The sequence below is a fragment of the Salvia hispanica genome, chromosome 1 (genome assembly GCF_023119035.1).
Source record: "Salvia hispanica cultivar TCC Black 2014 chromosome 1, UniMelb_Shisp_WGS_1.0, whole genome shotgun sequence".
NCBI lineage: Eukaryota > Viridiplantae > Streptophyta > Magnoliopsida > Lamiales > Lamiaceae > Salvia > Salvia hispanica.
In genome coordinates this window covers 49,035,837-49,056,106 of record NC_062965.1, presented here as the reverse complement: position 1 = coordinate 49,056,106, position 20,270 = coordinate 49,035,837, and the positions used below count along the sequence as shown (strand labels likewise).

General features: G+C 36.3%; 2 protein-coding genes and 1 pseudogene across 5 annotated transcripts; all 3 read right to left on the bottom strand.

The window, feature by feature from the left end:
- Nucleotides 1-239: 239 nt before the first annotated feature.
- LOC125201695 (cell division control protein 48 homolog C-like) lies at nucleotides 240-5,981 on the bottom strand. Of its 3 annotated transcripts, none has more exons than XM_048099908.1 (11): nucleotides 5,244-5,981; nucleotides 3,845-4,398; nucleotides 3,118-3,270; nucleotides 2,818-2,853; nucleotides 2,612-2,740; nucleotides 2,420-2,521; nucleotides 1,737-1,820; nucleotides 1,564-1,628; nucleotides 1,260-1,461; nucleotides 567-689; nucleotides 240-487 (listed from the first exon to the last, which is right to left on the bottom strand). In XM_048099908.1, exons 1-11 carry the CDS (start codon nucleotides 5,923-5,925, stop codon nucleotides 452-454), a joined length of 2,166 nt encoding a protein of 721 aa, XP_047955865.1. In that variant the 5' UTR covers nucleotides 5,926-5,981; the 3' UTR covers nucleotides 240-451. The 3 variants fall into 3 exon arrangements, with proteins under 3 accessions (XP_047955865.1, XP_047955866.1, XP_047955867.1); XM_048099909.1 differs by having other exon boundaries at nucleotides 240-478; XM_048099910.1 differs by lacking the exon at nucleotides 2,818-2,853.
- A 2,589-nt stretch (nucleotides 5,982-8,570) lies between these two features.
- On the bottom strand, nucleotides 8,571-15,273 carry LOC125221865 (cell division control protein 48 homolog C-like). Of its 2 annotated transcripts, XM_048124179.1 has the most exons (10): nucleotides 14,523-15,273; nucleotides 12,928-13,484; nucleotides 11,708-11,860; nucleotides 11,221-11,349; nucleotides 11,028-11,129; nucleotides 10,023-10,100; nucleotides 9,853-9,917; nucleotides 9,544-9,745; nucleotides 8,827-8,949; nucleotides 8,571-8,749 (listed from the first exon to the last, which is right to left on the bottom strand). In XM_048124179.1, the coding sequence occupies exons 1-10, from the start codon at nucleotides 15,202-15,204 to the stop codon at nucleotides 8,678-8,680; spliced, it is 2,163 nt and encodes a 720-aa protein (XP_047980136.1). In that variant the 5' UTR covers nucleotides 15,205-15,273; the 3' UTR covers nucleotides 8,571-8,677. The 2 variants fall into 2 exon arrangements, with proteins under 2 accessions (XP_047980136.1, XP_047980143.1); XM_048124186.1 differs by lacking the exons at nucleotides 8,571-8,749; nucleotides 8,827-8,949 and having other exon boundaries at nucleotides 9,615-9,745; nucleotides 9,857-9,917.
- Nucleotides 15,274-16,529: 1,256 nt separating this feature from the next.
- On the bottom strand, nucleotides 16,530-18,736 carry LOC125221881 (annotated as a pseudogene).
- Nucleotides 18,737-20,270: the final 1,534 nt, after the last annotated feature.

Sequence of the window (20,270 nt, the reverse complement as noted above, 5' to 3'; positions counted from 1 at the left end):
GCCCTAGTGAGAGTGCCCCTTAATCCTTAATACCTCAAATAACACTAGGAACGAAGCCAAAAAAAGCTCTACATTTTATTTTGAGTATAATTTTAGGTGATTGAAATTTTTGAAAAGAATTTTGCATTCTTATTTTACAAAAATCGAGTAAAATCAAAGACCCTGTAAAAAAAAAAATGATGTGTAGGGACTCCCAGTCCTTCATCTCTCACACATAATTAACTGTAGATTATCGGACGAGCCAAGAAGCATTAAACAATATTTATGCAAGTTCAGTGATAATAAAACTACAAATATGTCATTAGATATTGATGAGACACGAACATATTTTGGCCCACTCTCACCTCAAAAGATAAGGAAATGAAACTCACATCATTCACATATACATATAAACGAGTAAGTAAAGTTAACATAAGTCTACCACTGCGACACGGATAAGCCATGAACAACATCAATCAATCACGTGTTGCGCCCATTTCTGGAGTTCCTGGACCAAAAAATATCAAGACGTGAGGCGTTTAATCGAGGAAATAAAGAAATAAAATATAGTAGCAAACCAGCAGCACCTCGTCCGAGTGAGAAAGGGGGACTTTGTGTAACGCTTTATTGAAATCACTACTTGTGATGGTCATGCTACCCCCACAGGACAATGATGGTCGTTGAATGGCGAACAGAGAAGCTATCGTCACCTATTGTTTAAACAAAATTTACCACTTATGTACATCTGAGAGAAAAATGTTGCCAAAAAACACAACACTGTTTTTGAACTAAATAGTCATATATATCATGAGCTACCACATTTTTTCAGAACTATCTTGAATTGTCTACTTTGAACAATTTATACTCCAAAAGTACAGAGACGGAAAAAATTTCCATCACATGATGACTCTTGCTTTATGAACACAACGATACTTTTAGATAATGTGGCATTATAAAAGTTCGTTGTAACACATTTATTTCCATGTTAAATTTCCGAAGATCCTACTCAACTTCCAAGCATTGGAGAACTTATCCGGTTATAGATAGATTTACATAGTTTATCACAGTTCGCAAATTAATTGGATAACATCGATAGTTCATGATAGACCAAAATACCCAAGGTATGGAGTATATTTGAACGTTTAGTATTTTATCACAACAAAGATGTCTAATGCTCCCTTATTCTTTTTTATTTGCTTAACCTATGCAGCTATTATAGTTAAACCAGAACACCAATAGTTTTCATCATTCATAAGAAGTTAGACAAGAATGGCACTTACCAAGGTAAATAGATCAGCGCCACTAAAATTGTGACAAGCATGGTGATTTCCTAGAGCCACCAGATCCACTTTAACATCTACTGGCTTGTGTAGAGCAAGGGCTTTCAATATCTCTCCTCTTTCTTCTGGGGTAGGAAGAGGAGCATAAAAAATCCTATCGAAGTCTGATTTGATGAACGAGATACGATCCAAAACCTCTACCCTGCCAATATGTTAGTAAGATAAAGATGAGAAAATGGGGCACATGAAACAACGATAAACTCTTTGAGAAAAATATTTCTGCTTTTTGAACAATGAACCTTACCTACTCGATGAAACAATCACGTAAACATGTGATCCTTTTTTTATATCAAAAGTTTGGCTCCATATCTGCAATAGAAGATACTATCATCCTTATAAGCTAAATATGCAGATATGCTAAACAACAAATACGGAGTAAATTAATAAGGCAACATTTGCAAAAAGCCATTTATGGACCTCTTTATATTCGACCGACTGCCATTCAGTTATGTCCTCCTCTAGATCTTCCTCTGTGAAATCATCTGGGTTGAATATGTCCAACTGATAGAAAAGGATGTTTGGCCATAAGAGATTATAAATTATTCAATAAACACCGAGCATACATAGCAATTTGAGATTAGCATGCTTAAGCTATATATTTGGAAAAGAAAGGAAAAGAGAGGACACCATGTCTAAGACCTGCAAATACTAGTGCTGGAGACAGAGAACCAGAAAGACCATAGATAACTCTTAGCAATTTCAGGAATGTAAGGACTTTCTATCAACTAAGGAACCTAAGCGAACATTTCATTTCTTGAGAACGGTATGATGTCTCTAATTTATTGTTTAAATACAAAGCAAAACACTAAGCCTTTATGGGTACTATCTCTCTTTTGTATTAGGTTGATTACATGTTATTTATAGTGAGTTTCTTTACAAGGCTGTTCAGGCATTCCACTTCTCCCCTACCCTTGTTAATTAATACTAATAATTCTCTGCTTGTTATAAGTAGATATCAGAGATAAGTCAAGCTATATTTGTAATATTTTTTGGGTTGGGGTAAAAATTACCTTGGGGTCGAGTTTGGGCTACAGTTTAAGAATAAACGATAGGAATATTACCATTATAAGCAAGATTGGAACAAAGTAAAAAGGAAGTACCTCATCAAAGAAAACTATACATGGAGGGCGAAGTTTTGCATATTTGAAAATATGTTCCACCATCATCGTGCTCAGCTCACCAAACTTTGATAGTTCTGAACCCTATATGGAGAACAAAAGTAACAAAATAAAAAATCAATGATCTTCAGCGGTTAACAACAATATTCATATCAAATGTAACCAAAGAACAACCTTGATATGAAGGAAATTCGCTCCTGCTTCTTTAGCTAAAGCCTCGACAATCAATGTCTTCCCACAACCATGAGGACCATAAAGGAAAAAGGAGGTTGGGAAGTCCTTCACCCCAATTTCCCTAAGAGACTATAAAAGAAAATCTTATTTAGAAAATGCTAAGCTCCCAGAGATGAGCAATAAAAAGGATAATTGGGAAATCTTACCTCACCAAGCTTATAATCCCAGTGATTTTCAGCTGGCTAGTCACAAGGTATATAGTGTAAAATTGTGCAAGTTTCGTAGAAGAGCAAACATATGATACATAAAGACTTGACAATACAAGCATTTAAAAACTTGAGATACCACATTGCTAAATGAGACAATCAACTATCAATAAATTAGGAAGGGAACTATCTTATGAAGTAAAGAAACTATATACCCTTAACTATATGATGATAATTCTCACAGTAATAGAAGGCCTCTCTCCAAACATAAATCAGCTCAACAAAAGGAAAGGGAACTACCTCATAAACTTGTGGAAACTTTATGTGCTTAACTACTCGGCGTTCAAATTCCAATTTCAACAATTGAAGGCCTCCAACATCATTCCAGTTTGTAGATGATGTTTTGGAAAACTCTTCCATTTCAGCAGAAGGACATGCCATGGAAATAGCTGCCTGCCATAAGCCAGAAGGTGAAAGGTAGAAAGTTTTTAATTAATATATGGTTATATCATAGTGATTATACAATAAACTTATATATAAAGTTCATATTTGTTTCCACAGATATGCCAAAATTTAACCAAAACAAAATACTATCTAGTTTCATGGGTAATTTGGACAATTTGAGAGACAGAGACTATGAAAAGAAGGTAGCTAGATAAGGTAATGTTGATTAAGAAAGATAAAAGCCTTATAGTTAGTTCAACAAAACAAAAAATATGACACTTAAAGCATTAAACCATGCATAATCCAACCAGTTAATGCAATATGCAAATATTATAAGCTAAATATGTTGACACAAAAAAGACCAACCCCAGAATCAAAAGTTCCTTCTAATAATGTTACATTATTCTTGTCAAATAACACAAAAGACAAGGGGTTCAATGGTCAGTACGTATAGGTTTTAAGAAAAAATTCTTTTTAGAATACAAAAATAAAATAAAAAAATAGGGAAGATTATAGATCAATCCAGTATCAATTCTCAATTCATTTTTTTACCAACTTGTAGGGAATAAAAGAATAGGATTACATGAAAATTGGACATGGTTAATCTGAGTCCCTCCAATTCTTCATCTGAAAATGGATTTCCATATGCTTCATACCCATCGTTAAACTTCTTTTTGTAAGCTCTCGACCTAATGGCTCCATTTAAAGCAATCATACAAGCCTCATTGACTAGTTGTGCCAAATCTCTAGCTACAAAACCCTGAGTCCACCTACCTAACTCCAATAGATCAAAACCAACTTCAAACTTATGATTACGTGTTAGAACAGATAGTATGTCATGCCGTTCATTTGTTTTTGGAACATCTAAGAAAAATTCACGATCAAACTGCTTCCTTAAGGCAAGGTCAAGAGCATTAGGTTTATTGGTTGCTCCAATCGTCAGAACATAGCCACCAGGGCCACTATTAGATCTTTCAATTTCAGAACCGTCATTCACAGGTTCCTTCATGCAAGTCATCAACTGTTTTAATGGGCATTGCAACAAACTTTCTGTTTTTGAAGTCAATGCATCAATTTCATCAATGAACACAATGGATGGTGCGTTCATGTATGCTCTGGAGAACAACTCTAGGATACCTGAACATGGTTCAAAAAAGTCAAAAAAGAAATGGAAACAAAGTAATGATAGTTGAGCATTAATTCGATGAAACACAATACTTAGAAAAGTTATTTTACAAATATCTACAGTTTAGGATGTAGAGAAGTCAGAAAGCTTAGTGACACAGTGGTTTAGCAAGAGAAATCAGTGAATCAGGGGAAGCCTCTTTAAAAAATGAACAAGTAGAAAAGTTAGCCTAAGCTAAATATTTAGTTTATTCCTTCAGATTACTTGTACTAATTTGATTACCAATATGGTAACACTCAGCATAATAGCATATCAGCAATGTAGGAGCATAAGATAGTGAAACCGACTAAGCTGTTTTAATTGCATACAATTCTACATAAATTCAGATTTACGAACAGGTAGCTCAATCACATACAGAAAAACCAAGATAGCATATAACCCACGCATCAATATCTGCCAATTTTAAACCAAATAAGACTCCATCAGCAAGAAGATACGCTAAACCTGGCAGTAACGTATTTCGAAGGTCACATTGAACAAAAAAACACATAACAAGCTTTGCTTAAAAATAGCCATCGATGCATTCCTTCTAAATCTACTGCATTCAATAGACATCAACATTCCGATAAACACATCACACAATTTTCCTGAACATGTTGCACACCTATATAATCTGCATTCCGTGCCCACGAGGATTTTAAGAAACACATCACATAATTTGCAGTCATGTCATATGATGCAAATGCAATCCCTCTAAATAAGAGGCATTCAATGGTCATTCATGTTCCAACAAAAGCATTTCACACTTTGTAAACAAAGTCATATGATGCAGCAATCTCGACATAAAACGCAATACCTGAAACTCCAGAGTTCAACGTAACAGCAGATATTTCATAGAACGGCACCCGGGCCTCATTGCCAATGGCTCGAGCCAACATAGTTTTCCCACAGCCTGGTGGCCCGTGTAGCAGAATTGAGGTCATAGGTTTGCCTCCAAAGTGCCGCAGTAGCTTCAACTGGAGCATCGGCGCAATCACCTCCTCTTTCAAACAGTTCAATGTATAAGACAGCCCACCAATATCACTAAACATTGGCCACTTATTCTCAGTCTTCTTCACCTCTCTCTTACTATCCCCTAATTCATTTCCTTGCTCTAGTTCCCCAATTATTGCCACATTACCCCCATTCGCATCCTTTTCTCCCATATCACCCCCAGATTTATGATCCCTAGCAGAATCGAGTTCCTTAACGTTAGAATCTGAATGAATAGCTGAAGCGGAAGCCCTAGCTACCTCAATTTGCCGATTCGGACTCTGAATCTCGTCATGTTTCTGCCGTTTGGCTGCTGGCTCGTCCACAGATAACTGCAAGTTTTGCGAGTCGCTGGGGTTTTTTGCTCCAGAGGCGGCGGCGGTATCGACGGAGCAGCACTGAATTTGGTCGTCACACGCTTGGAGAGCCCTGGCGACGCTTCCGATTTCTTCGGACATGCTCGCTTCTTCGCCGGAAAGAGGAGTTTCCCGGTGACTTGTGGGCATGTTTAGGTTACTGTCAGTTGAAGTGTGTGATGAATTTGCCGGGCTCAGTATTTGGATTTTGGAGGGGTAAGAGCATGAATAACCCTGGCCCGGATTTGGGCCGCAAGTCCCTCTACGTCATCATTCCCTCAAATTAGGGGTTCCAGGCCACAACTCCATTAACACCGTAGGTCATAACTCGGGCCACAACTCAGGCCACAACTATTCATCTGCACTATTCACAACATATTTTAATCGTAAAATAGAATACGTTGAACAATTAAAACCCGGAAAATTCATTGTTCAGTCGGAAAATAGAAAATTACAACAATGAAATTTAAAAATTCGAAAAAAAAAATTTAAAACATAAGTCAATTGCGGTTCCAAATTTCTTCAATTAGATCCGCTTGGAGGCGTGTGTGTTGATCTTCTTGGCGCATCGCCGCTGAACGGGCCATGACATTGCGCACGTCGGAAGGAAACCAGCTTGTTCACGGTCTCGGTGGATATACATCCGAGTACGCGGTACCCGGTCATGTTGCTCGTTCCACGCTTGGATAGCAGCTTGATGGCGTTCCACCTCGTTGTTGATTTCCTCTTGGATTGCGGGCATCGCCGTCTCTAACATTCGAGCCATTTGATTTTTCGAATTTTATCGTGAGAGTGAGAGAAATGAAGTTGAAGTAATTTGAAAATGGATGGAAGAGTGGTATTATATATTAATTTTTGATTTAAAAAAAAAATTATTGAAGTTGCGGCCCGGCCCGGCCCGGCCCGAACCACAAATAACGCCGGGCCGGGACTCATTGCGGCACGGCCCATGCCGATTAACGCTAGGCCGGGACGGGCCTCGGGAGCGGCCCGGGGACGCAACTGCGTCCTCGGGACCGTCCCGGGCCGTGACTCAACCTCCTCCAACGCTAAACACGGGCCGGGACTCGCGAGTTGCGGCCCGGCCCGATAGCGTTATTCATGCCCTAAGAGTTAAGACTGCTACAAAATATTATTCCCTCAATCCCATAAATATGTCACATTTTCATATTTGAAAAAAGTTTTTTTTTTTTTCACATTAATATAAAAATTATATTTTCTTTCTCCGTTTAACACACAATACAAAACCTCCTAAAATCCTAGGTCGTCCCACAAGTGTGACATTTTTTATGGGACCGATAAAGTACTTATTTTACTTTTGTTTCATATTAATACACGAGCCATTTGATTTTTCGAATTTTATCGTGAGAGTGAGAGAAATGAAGTTGAAGTAATTTGAAAATGGATGGAAGAGTGGTATTATATATTAATTTTTGATTTAAAAAAAAAATTTTATTGAAGTTGCGGCCCGGCCCGGCCCGGCCCGAACCACAAATAACGCCGGGCCGGGACTCATTGCGGCACGGCCCATGCCGATTAACGCTAGGCCGGGACGGGCCTCGGGAGCGGCCCGGGGACGCAACTGCGTCCTCGGGACCGTCCCGGGCCGTGACTCAACCTCCTCCAACGCTAAACACGGGCCGGGACTCGCGAGTTGCGGCCCGGCCCGATAGCGTTATTCATGCCCTAAGAGTTAAGACTGCTACAAAATATTATTCCCTCAATCCCATAAATATGTCACATTTTCATATTTGAAAAAAGTTTTTTTTTTTTTCACATTAATATAAAAATTATATTTTCTTTCTCCGTTTAACACACAATACAAAACCTCCTAAAATCCTAGGTCGTCCCACAAGTGTGACATTTTTTATGGGACCGATAAAGTACTTATTTTACTTTTGTTTCATATTAATACAAAAAAATTTAAAATTTAAATATAATTATGCTAGTACACAAAGAGTTATATTTGTATTTCATTTTAGCATATTCTGTTATTTTTATTTAGATGTCAATAATTCTTTGTCTGTGTTGAGCATAAAATGTTATTGTACGTTATTGTATCATACTTCTCCATTCTACAATAAGAGTCATATTTGGTGTGAACGTAGAGTTTTAAGAATGGTAAAGAATAGTGTGTTAGAAAAGTTAATGGAATATGAGATCCATATTTTTATATTAATTTTATAATAGAATATGAGTGAAATAAATTAGTGAAATATGAAACCTACTTACTATCATTTATTGTAAAAGTGAAATGTGATTTTTATTGTGGAACAAGCATAAATAGCAAAATGTAATTCTTATTGTGGGATGGAGAGAGTATTTATTATACAAAAAGTTTTGTCATCCTTTTATATTGATGCAAAAAAATTCATTATATTTTTTTGTGTTTTATATACCAAATAGGTAAAGAGTTAATTATGCTCAGTCATACGACATAATGTATATTAAATTAAAACATAGATAGAACTTTTTGTACTATTGTTTAACAATAAGAAACAAATGTAAAATATTGTTTAATTATGCAATTAGCCCTTATCTACAAACAATATACTCGCATGCAGTGTTGCACACATTATCAAAGCCAGTTTACTTGGGACGATTAAGCCAAATTTCAGTATGTATAAACAGTGTCGTTCTGGTCTAGCATGTTCAACATTTCCCCAAGTATACACATATTTGGAAGGGATATGTTCTCCATTTGATTGATATATATCGCATCTTTAGGAAGTTGTTTTTATCGCATCCTTAAAATGACAATTTTGAGGTGAGAGTGAAATATGAGGTATAGCATGTACTTGTAAAATGAGATTAACTTTAAATTGATGAATAAACCTAAGAAGACCGGAACAAAACTCACATCATTCACCCATACATTGAAGCAAATAAGTTAAACATAAGTCTACCACTGCGTCACGGATAAGCCGCGAACAACATCAATTGTCTCCGCGTGTAGCGCCCATTTCTGGATTTCCTGGACACAAAAATATTAAGATGTGAGGCAAAGTACGAGTAAATAAGGAATAAAACATAGTAGGAAACCAACAGCACCTCGGCCGAGAGAGAAGGGGCGATTTTGTAGAACACTTCGTCGAAATCTTCGTTTTTGATGGTCATGCTACCCCCACAGGACAATGACGGTCGTTCAATGGCAAACAGAGAAGCTAATGTCACCTGTTGTTCAAACAAAATTTACAGCTTATCCACATTTGAGAGAAAATCGTTGCCAAAAACACCACATCGATTTTGAACTAAATAGTCAGCATATCATGAACTATCACATTTTCTCAGAACTATCTTGAATTGTCTTCTCTGAACAATTTATACTAAAAAGTACAAAGACGGGAAGATTCTTCCGATATGTGATACTCTCGCAGTCGGAATTTGACGTGAGAATACATGGTAAAAGTAAATTTTCCAATCCCATATAAGCGAGAGAGAGTATATTTTTTTATCAGTTAGCTTCCATTCTCAAAACAAAGATATATTGAGAGTATGTGGCACTACAAAAGTTCATTTTTACACATGCATTTCCATATTAAGTTTCTCAGAAGATTCTACTCACAGTTAGCGAATTAATTGGTCATCATCGATAGTTCATGGTAGACCAGATACTTATGATATTGAGTATATTTGAACGTTTAATACTTTATCACATAAAAGATGTCTGATGCTCCCTTATTTTTTTTTTATTTGCTTAATGTATAGTTAACCCTAAACACCAATAGTTTTCATCATTCATAAGGAGTCGACAAGAATGACACTTACCAAATTAAATAGATCAGCGCCACTGAAATTGTTACAAGCATCGTGTTTTCCTAGAGCCGCCAGATCCACTTCAGCATCTATTGGCTTGTGTAGAGCTAGAGCTTTCAATATCTCTCCTCTTTCTTCTGGAGTAGGAAGAGGAGCATACAAAGTCCTATCAAAGTCTTTTTTGATGAGCGGGAGATGATCCAAAATCTCTACCCTGCCAATATGTCAGCAAGGTAAGGGATGCCAAATAAAGGCACATGAAACAAGATGAAATCTTTGAGCAAAATATTTCTGCATTTTGAACTATGAAGCATGCCGTACCTACTTGATGAAACAATCACATAAACACGTGACTCGTTTTTTAATTCATAAACTTCGATCCCCACCTGCAATAGAAGATATTATCATCCTTATTAGCTAAGTATGTAGAATTGCTAAGTAATAAATACATTACTAGTGAAGGCAGCATTTGTAAAAAGCCATTTATGTACCTCATTATATGCCTCCGACTTCCATAAATCTTCGTCCTCTGGATATTCGTCGACAGCATCTAGGTCAAATAACTCCAACTGGTTGAAAAGGACGTTGGTCAATCATTCAATGCACACCGAGACATACATAGCATTTGAACTGAGCATGCTTTAGCTAATATATTAAGATAAAGAAAGGAACAGAGTAGACATCATGTCTAAGACCTGTAAAATACTAGTGCTTGAGCCAAAGAACCAGGAAGACTAGAGATACGTCTTAGCAATATCAGGAATGCTAGAACTTTATACCAATTACTAAATAAGGAAAACCTAAGCACTTCTTAAGAACAGCTTGATGTCTCTTTTTTCTTCTCTAAATACAAAGCAAACCACAAAGCCTTTATGGACACTATATCTCTCTATTGTATTAGATTGTTTACATGTCATTTAGAAAAGTTTATTTACAAGGTTGTTCAGGCATCCTGCTTCTCCCTCCCCTTATTAACTACTAGTATTAATAACTTTCTGCTTGTTATAAGTGGATAACGGAGATAAGAACAAGCTACATTTGTAACATTTTTATGTTTGGGCTATTAAGTTAATTGGGGTCGAAGTTTGGGCAACAGGTTAAGAATAAAAGATACTACCAATTAATTCCTGCAGTATCTTTTAGTTGTTTATTGTTTAGGAGTCAAGTGATTAGTTTGTTAGGAATAAGTTTATCTCTTCATTAGTTTGTTGTTAGAGATAAGTATATCTCTTAGAGTTTGATTTGGTTCAAGAGTATATTGTAGGATGGCAGTTTAAGGCTAGCCATAGGCCTCTTCGGAGGCATTTATGTATGTAAATTTTGTTCCAGTTATTGAGTTTATATTCTGTTACTTTATTTATTTTGTCGTGACATCCCTCTACCCGTTTCCTTTTTTTTCTGTGAGTTTTCCAGACAGCAGCCCATTATCTCTAACAATAAACCCTTAGAAATAATACCATTACCAGAGAGATTGGAACGAAGTAAAAAGAGAGTACCTCATCAAAGAAAACTATACATGGAGAGTGAAGTTTTGCACATTGAAAAATATTTGCCACCATCAATCTGCTCCATGACCCAAACTTCAATAGTTCAGTGCCCTGTATGGAGAACAAAAGTAACACAATAAGGAAGCAATTGTCTATAATGGTTACCAACTATATTCAGATCAAATGTAACCAAAGAGAGAACCTGGATATGCATGAATTTTGCTCCTGCTTCTTTAGCCAAAGCCTCGACAACCAATGCCTTGCCACAACCATGAGGACCATAAAGGAAAAAGGAGGTTGGAAAGTTCTTCACCCCAATTTCCCCAAGAGACTATAAAAGATAAGCTTATTTAGAAAATGCTAAGCTCCGAGAGTTGAGCAAGAAAAAGAATAATTGGGCAATCATATCTAACCAAGCTTTTATCTCAATGATTTTCAGCTGGCTAGTCACAAGATATACGATGTAAAATTGTGCAAGTTTGGCAGAAATGCAAACATACAAGACATAAAGACTTGTACAAACTTGAGATACCAAATGCTAAATGAGATGATCAACAATCAAAAAATTAGGAAAGGAAACTACCTTATGAAGTTGAGAAACTATACCCCCTTAACTATATGATGGTAATTCTCACAGTAACTGAAGGCTTCCAAATATAAATAAGCTCGAAAAAAGGAAAGGGAACTACCTCATAAACTTGGGGATACTTTATACGCTTAACTATGCGCCGTTCAAATTCCAATTTCAACAATTGAAGGCCTCCAACATCATCCCAGTTTAAATATGGTGTGAGGGAAAAATCTTCCATTTCAGCAGAAGGCCAAACCGTCTCAATAGCTTGCTGCCATAAGTTTGTTTTCAATAATTTAAAGCCAGATGATAAAAGCTAGAAAGTTTTAACTAATATCAGATCAGGCTTCTATCACAGTGTATATACAAATACAATAGACTAATGTAGAATGTTCATGTTTGTTTCCATGGATATGCCCAAACCTAACCAGAACAAAATATCTAGTTTAAGGGGTAATTTGGAAATTTTGAGAGAGAGACACTATGAAAAGAAGGTTTCTAGATAGAGCGATGTTGATTGGACAAGATAAAAGTCTTATGTTAGTTTAACAAAAAATATGACACCTAAAAGCATTAAACTGTGCTGTGCATATCCATTATCCACCAGTTAACGTAGTACACAGAAATAGTAAGCTAAAGAAGTTGCACAAAAAACATCACCAGAAGCATGTTGGGGGAGAAACTTTACTTTAAAGAAGAAAACAACAATGTGATCTATGCCACTACATGACAAAAACAGGAAGACTTTTGAAAGTGCACCAAAGATGAAATCCCTCCATATCCTCTTTATTTGCCCACAATTCTGTCTATGCCATCTAGGTTAATACACATATCAAGGCAACAACTCCCCTGCCCCCAACCTCAAACAGAATTATGGTTTTTGTAAGTTACACTTCATGACTGCTCACCACATAGAATAGCATGAAGGTAGGGCGTAACAGATTACTGACTTTCAAGCCTAGAGGGAATTGACTATCTAGTTGTCATCTTACATTACTTTATTCAAGTAACAAAAAAGAAATGGGGTTCAATGATCCGTACGTATAGATAAAATAAAAGAAAAATCTCATTTAAGGATAAATAATGTGTAAGAAACAAAAAAAAGAAGGGAAATTATAAATTAATCACAGTATCAATACTCAATTACTCAAGAAACAAAAATGAGGGGAAATTATAAATTAATCCAGTATCAATACTCATTTACTCAAGAAACAAAAAAAGAGGGGAAATTATAAATTAATCCAGTATCAATACTCATTTACTCAAGAAACAAAAAAAGGGGGGAAATTATAAATTAATCCAGTGTCAATATTGTAGAAAATAGAAGAGCAGGATTACCTCAAAGTCCCACATGGTTAAACTGAGTTTCTCCAATTCTTCATCTGAAAATGGTTTTCTATTAGCTTCATACCCATCGTTAAAACTCTTTTTGTCAGCTCTATATGTAATGGCATCATTAAAAGCAATCATACGAGCCTTATTTAATAGTTCTACCAAATCTCCTGCTACAAAACCCTGAGTCCACCTAGCTAACTCTGAAAGATCAAGACAACCTTCAACCTTATTATTACGTGTTAGAACTTTTAGTATCCAATGACGTTCATTGTTGTCTGGAACATCTAAAATAAATTCACGATCAAACCGCCGTCTTAAGGCAAGGTCAAGAGCATTAGGCTTATTGGTTGCTCCAATTGTCAGCACATAGCCACCAGGTCCACTATTAGTTATTTCAGAATCAGAACCATCATTCACAGCTTTCTTCATGCAAGCAATCAACTGTTTCACTGGGCATTGATGGCGCAAACTTTCTGTTTCTGATGTCAATGCATCAATTTCATCAATGAACACAATAGATGGTGCGTTCTTGTATGCTCTGGAGAACAACTCTAGGATACCTGAACATGGTTCAAAAAAGTCAAATGGGAATGAAATAGAAACAAAGTAATGATGGTTGAGGATCAATTCGACAAAACACAATCCTTAGAAAAGTGAATTATACAAAAATCTAGAGATTAGGCTGTAGAGAAGTGAGAAAGCTTAGTGACACATTGGTTTAGCAAGAGAAATGGAAGTGAATCAGGAGAAACCTCTTTAAGAAAATGTACAAGTAGAAATGTTAGCCAAGTTAAACATTTGGTTGATTCTTGGACATTACCTGCACTCATGTGCTTTTCAACAGGGTGAACACAATGTATAAGAAAGTGAAACAACTGAGGTGTTTGGTTGCTTACAATTCTACATACATTCAGATTTACAAAAGGTAGCTCAATCACATATAGAAACACCAAGATATCATATAACCCACATGTCCATATATGCCAATTTTCAGCCACATGAGACTCCATCTATAAGCACATATGCTTAAAGCTGACAGTAACATATTTCTCAGTCACATGAATAAAAACACGTCACACACTTTGCACAGAAAAGTCATACAATGTAGTCCCTTTAAATAAACTGCATTCAACAGACACCAGCATTCCGACCAACAAATCACACAATTTGCATGATCATGATGTACCCACATATAATCCGCATTCAGTGGCCTCAGGGAATCCAACAAAACACGTCACACAATTTGCACAATCAAGTCATATGATGCTATTTCAATCCCACTAAATAAGCCTCATTCAATGGCCATTCATGTTCCAACAAAAGCGTTACGGAGTTCGCAATCATAAGTCATACAATGCAGTTCCTCCAAATAAACAGCATTTGATAGACACCAGCTCGGCCAAACACACTCAGCCGATTATGTAGTATGATGCAACCATAAATAATCTCCATTCAGTGGCCATTAGGATTCCAACAAGCATATCACACAATTTACACGATCAAGTCTACTAGGCAATTGCAATCCCCCGAAATAATCAGCACTCATAGACATTCAAATAGTTGCACAATGCAACAATCTTGACAAAAAAACGCAATACCTGAAGCTCCAGACTTCAACGCAACAGCAGATGCTTCATAGAATGGCACCCGGGCCTCATTGCCAATGGCTCGAGCCAACATGGTTTTCCCACAGCCCGGTGGGCCGTGCAACAGAATTGCGTTCATAGGTTCGCCTCCAAAGTGCCGCAATAGCTTCAACTGGAGCATCGGCGCAATCACCTCGTCTTTCAAATTATCTAAAATGCACAACCCACCAACAATATCACTAAACATTGGCCACTTATTCTCAGTCTCCTTCATCTCTCTATTACTATTCCCTAACTCCTTTTTTTGCTCTAGTTCCCCAATTACTGCCACATTAACCCCATTCGCATCCTTCTCTCCCAAATCACCACCAGATTTATGATTCGTAGCAGAATCGAGTTCCCCACCGTTAGAACCTGAATGACTAGCTGAAGGGGAAGCCCTAGCAACCTCAATTTGTCGGTCCGCATTCTGATTCTCGTCGTTTTTTTGCCGTTTGGCTGCTGGCTCGTCCACGGACAAGTGCAGGTTTTGCGCGTCACTGAGGTTATTTGCTCCGGCGTCGGCGGTGGTCTCGACGGGGCAGCGCAGAATTGGCTCGTCACATGCATGGAGAGTCCCAGCGACGCTGCCGCTTCCTCCCTCCATGCTCGATTCTTTGACGGAAAGAGGAGTTTCCCGGTGACTGGAGGGCATGTGTTAGGCCGTCACACGCACGCCAGATGTTTGATGTTTTGTCTGAGAGAAATGACAAAAAACCCTAGTCCCTCCCTACGGAGTAGAAGAATGAATAAATAAATAAATAATTATGCAGTTATAATAACACTAAACACCTCACTAATGTAGGGATAATTACAATTTACATATGAAATGTTACACTAATGTTTCAATTGAGTATAAAATATTTTAAGTTAACAAAATATTATACAAAAAGTTTAATTAGTGCTACGAATTAGTATATTCGATCTAAAATCACTAATACTATTACTTTTTCTTATTTTTCTCCAAAATTATGCCTAAAAGACATGATATTATTTCTTTAAATAATAAATTAATACCTTATGCATTGCCATATGAGCATTTTATCAAGCAATGAATTCACATTTAACCTTCAGCTATTTGTAGCTAATTTTAGAGTCGAAAATGATGAAAAATAAAAAAAGTAATGATGTTAGTAATTTTTAGACGAAATGTATTAATTCATAACACTAATTAATTTTTTTGTATGATATTTATTAACTTAAAACATTTTGTACTCAATTGAAATATTGATGAAACATTTTGTACGTAAGATGTAATTACTCCCGCTAATGTAAGGTTAATGAGTGGAATAATTTTTAGGAGAACTAATTGAGCGGGTTAATATGATACACTATTAAAAAAAAATTCTAACCTAAACACAAACCGACATATGATCTTTAAACTCGAACACAACTAGCATCTGGAGCGAACCTGCTCCGTTAACAACATGATAATAATTTTAGTGGAATTGAATTAGGCCCAAGCGGAGACTCCTATATCCAAGCTTGATTCATTTTATTATGAGTCCGGTTATAAACGAATTGAAATTAGAACTATATTGTTCTCCTATTATGAAGTAAATATTTAATACTTATATTATAATTTTAGATAGTTTATTACTCCACGTAATATAAAATCAATCTATATTACCTTTAATTAACTATTAATGTATGTCTTGTATGATGTGTGTATCGCGTGCATGCAGTGTGTACTAGTAGTAGACTAGTAGTTATTTACTTTGTCCATAAATGTAGAATTATGAAAATCTATTTTAAATTTAAATATTCTTAAAATTTTAAAATTGAAGACTCCAATTCCAAATATAAGTCCATTACAAGGTTTATTGACCAAATTGAGCCTCACAAGTTATGACTTACTCCTTCCGTCAACAAAAAAAGAGCATAATTATCATTTTTGGCCGTCCACAAAAAATAAAGCACATTCATTTATGAAAAATTTTCAACAAATAATAACTCTACACATCATTCCACTAACACTTCTTCTCAGTTACTTTTCTCCTTCTCTCTCACTTTACCAATTCTACATTAAAACCTGTGCCATACATAAACTTTAAGAGCATAACTTCAAGGTTTTTATTTCTATTTACAAACAAGCATATATTTAAAATTTTCCGACACGCAGCTTATTGTGTGCCAACACCATTGGTCGGGAGGCTCGTGTGCAATGCACAAGCACGTAGCATGCGGTGTGAGAAAAGGCATATCATCGTGTGCCATCTTTGGTGCTGCATCAATACTCGCCTTGCACTCAAGAAATAACGATGCCTGTTTATGAAAACAAACAGAGAATGAACTAAAATCAGCAGCTTCAATACAAGTTTTAGATTAAAATGTCTTGAAATGTAAACTTCATGCAGCAACCTGTAACATTGTGTACAAAATAACTGAAAAGACCAAACGAAGAATTCCTATTTTGATGCATTATAGTCAATCAGAAAACTTTGAAATAACAAAATACCAACACTAAATTTAGCAAAGGCAAAAAACTACACCCAAAGCAGTATTATTATGAATAAAGAATAGCGATAATGGTTGGTTTGGATGTCACTCACCTCTTACATGAACAAGAATCTTGATATGGATTAGGATATAATTTCCTTGGGTTCAAGGCTCTTCATCAATTTGAGGAAAATATCGTCTCCACTTAACCCCGGGGAAGTTGCAGAATCTGTTGAGAATCCTTTTTCATGCATTTCTTCCATGAATGATCTTGCCTTGTGAACTTCATTTTCTTTAGCAGACACCCAATGATGACATGGTATGTCACAGATTACGTCCACAGCCACGGTTCTCCATCTCTACAAGCAAACGTTTTACCTCCTCCAAAGACCCTTCTTGACAAAATGAACCAATGATAGTGTTATATAAATGAGCACCAGGTTGTAAACCTTTTGATGGAAGTTGATTGAAAAGATCCCTAGCAATGTCATGTTTTCCATTTTTGCATAAGCCATTTATGAGAGCACTGTATGTGACTATGTTAGGAGTCCGTTATCTTCAATGATATGTACCAGTGAAATAGCCTCATCTATCTCCCCATTCCTACACAGTCCATCCAACAATGTAGTGTACGTTTGCAAGTTGGGATGCATTTGTTGGGTTTCCATATCCCCGAAAAGTTTCCACCCCTCAACAAATCTATTTTTACTAAATAATCCGTGTATCATGGTAGTACAAGTATGCGTATTATACACCAAACCTTTACCGGGTATTTCAAAAAAAAAGAAGCCAAGCTTCATCCACCCTTCCCTTCTTGCAATATCCATTTAATAAGCTGCTATAACTAACGATATTAGGCTTTACGCCCATCTCTACCATGCAATCAAGCAACTGTTTTGCTCTATCTATTTCACCTTTCATACAAAATCTTGTCTACCATTTTCACACAGTCCCTTAATCACGGAAGTATATGAGACAACATCAGGTGAAATACCCTTGTCGATCTTCACGGGTATAAGTCTCCACCCACTACTTTCCGATCGACGAAGCCAATCATGGGCTGCAATTGTGTGTCCAGTTTTGCATAACCCATCTATCAAGTGCGAAATCATAATCTCATTAGGCTCACAAAGTTTCAAATCCAGAATCTTTTCGAATAATTTCACTGCTTCATCCCCCTTGTTCTCTAAAAACAATCCTTTAATGAGAGTGTTGAACGTAGGGATATCCAGTTCGTAACCACTCTTAAAAAAGAAGGCCATTACAGCAAAACCAGAGTATATATCTTTCAAATGGCAACAGCAGTTAACCGCAATATTCATAGTGTAAATATCAACAGGGAAACCCATCTTAAGCAATTCATCAAACACATTAAGGGCAAAAGAATACTGCTCAATCTTTGCACTAACACTCATAAGATTGTTGTACATTCGAATCGAAGGCTCCGGCTGCATACTCTTCATTTTTCCAAACAATTTAATAGCATCATCTAATTCTTTAACATCATTGAAATCTATTCTGTACCGCTTAGGTTGAGAAGCCTCGGTTGAGAAGAGAGAGAATGGAGAGAGAATACCCGATATATGAGATCATCGACCCAGAAATCCTCTTCCATGAACGAGATCTATTGCAGAAACAGCAGCCCTTCTGCTCATTCTTCCTTGATCAGCGGTGAGATTGCCGAGATTGGATCTGTCTTAAAGGAATCAATTGGTAAAGGAAATTTTTAGGTTTGATAGGAAAACGGAGTACTGATAAAATAAAAGAGTAATAATGTTATAGTGCTATTATTACAGTCATTTATAATTATAACTTTGTACTAAGTATTAGGGCATCGTGGGGGCCCACTTGGGCATGCCCAGTTAGTCCTCCCACCAAAAAAACTTGGCCATTTCATGGTGGCCCTCTAGTCCAAACTTAAAATTAATTTTTTGCATTTTTTGTTATACTTTTTGATTTAAGTAGAATAAATTTTATTTGACTATAATAATTAAAAAAAATTAAATTAATATTAAAAAATTTGACAATTATAAGTAAATATATTTATTAAAAATTCAAATTTTAATTATTTCCGTAATTAGGGTGTAAATTGAAATCACAATCCTTAATTAAAAAGTTGACCAATTTAACAAGGATTTAGTTTTAGAGATGATTTGTTTTCAAAATTAATGTTAAATTAATACATACAATTTTTCTCTCTCTCCATTGAAACCTTCGTCCTCCTCTCTCTCTTCATATTTCTCTCCACTTCATCTTCTCCAAAATTCCTCTCCAGGAAAAAAAAAATCAAAATTACCCCAAGGGTCGCGGCTCTCGGCCCCATGCAGTAGAGGGCCGAGCCACGCGCCCAAGGGCCTCCCTCGCCTAGGCCGACTCCGTGGCTCTCAGTTGGGCACCCCCCTCCCCCCGCCGCGGCTCTCGGTGGCTCTCGTAGTGGGGGGCCGACTCTGGGCCAAGGGCCGCGACCCTCCCACTGTGGATACTCTTACTAATTCTTGTGAAGTTAAACATATTTTTTTAGGTATATCAATTCACCAAATTCAAATCTGTTTGATGTAAATATCATATTAAATAATAATTTCAGTCTAATCATTTTTACCGTATTCAAACCTAAAAGAATATTCAATGCTTACTTGATTTTTGTACTTTTCGATTATATCTATATATTTTTGTAAATTAGTGTCACGCTCGTGCGATACGATTCAATTGTTTTCACCGCAAGAAATAGTGAGAATGTAGTTTTGGCATCGTTTGAAGTGGAGCGTGAATTTTCGGCGGTTCAAAGTTAATAGGTCAGTGGGTGATTAATGATAAAAGTGGTAGTGTTTGTCTTTATTTGATCCTTATAATTTATATACTCCATTAGATTTTTTTTTAAAATCCACAATGACATTATTAATTCCAAAACTCGCATTTTATATATGTATAGATAGATATAAATTTACAAATAAGCATGTCCTGGGTCATATTCTAATGCTTATAGCACTCTAATCCAAAATCAAGACCAAATCTCCACCCTTAGATTTTAAAATGAGTGGATGAGATTAAATCTTACGAATCTCAATAAATAGTAGACAAAATATCAACAAAATGGTAATATCGTCATTATGTTATCATATGATAATTTTCGTGAATGTTTTTTGATATCAACATAGTGTATTACAAATATCAACAATATGACATAAGAATATCAACACTAGTATAAGAAAATATCAACACATATTTATAGAGATTTTTACATGGTTTTATTGAGATTTTTTTATGTATTTGTTGATAAAAATA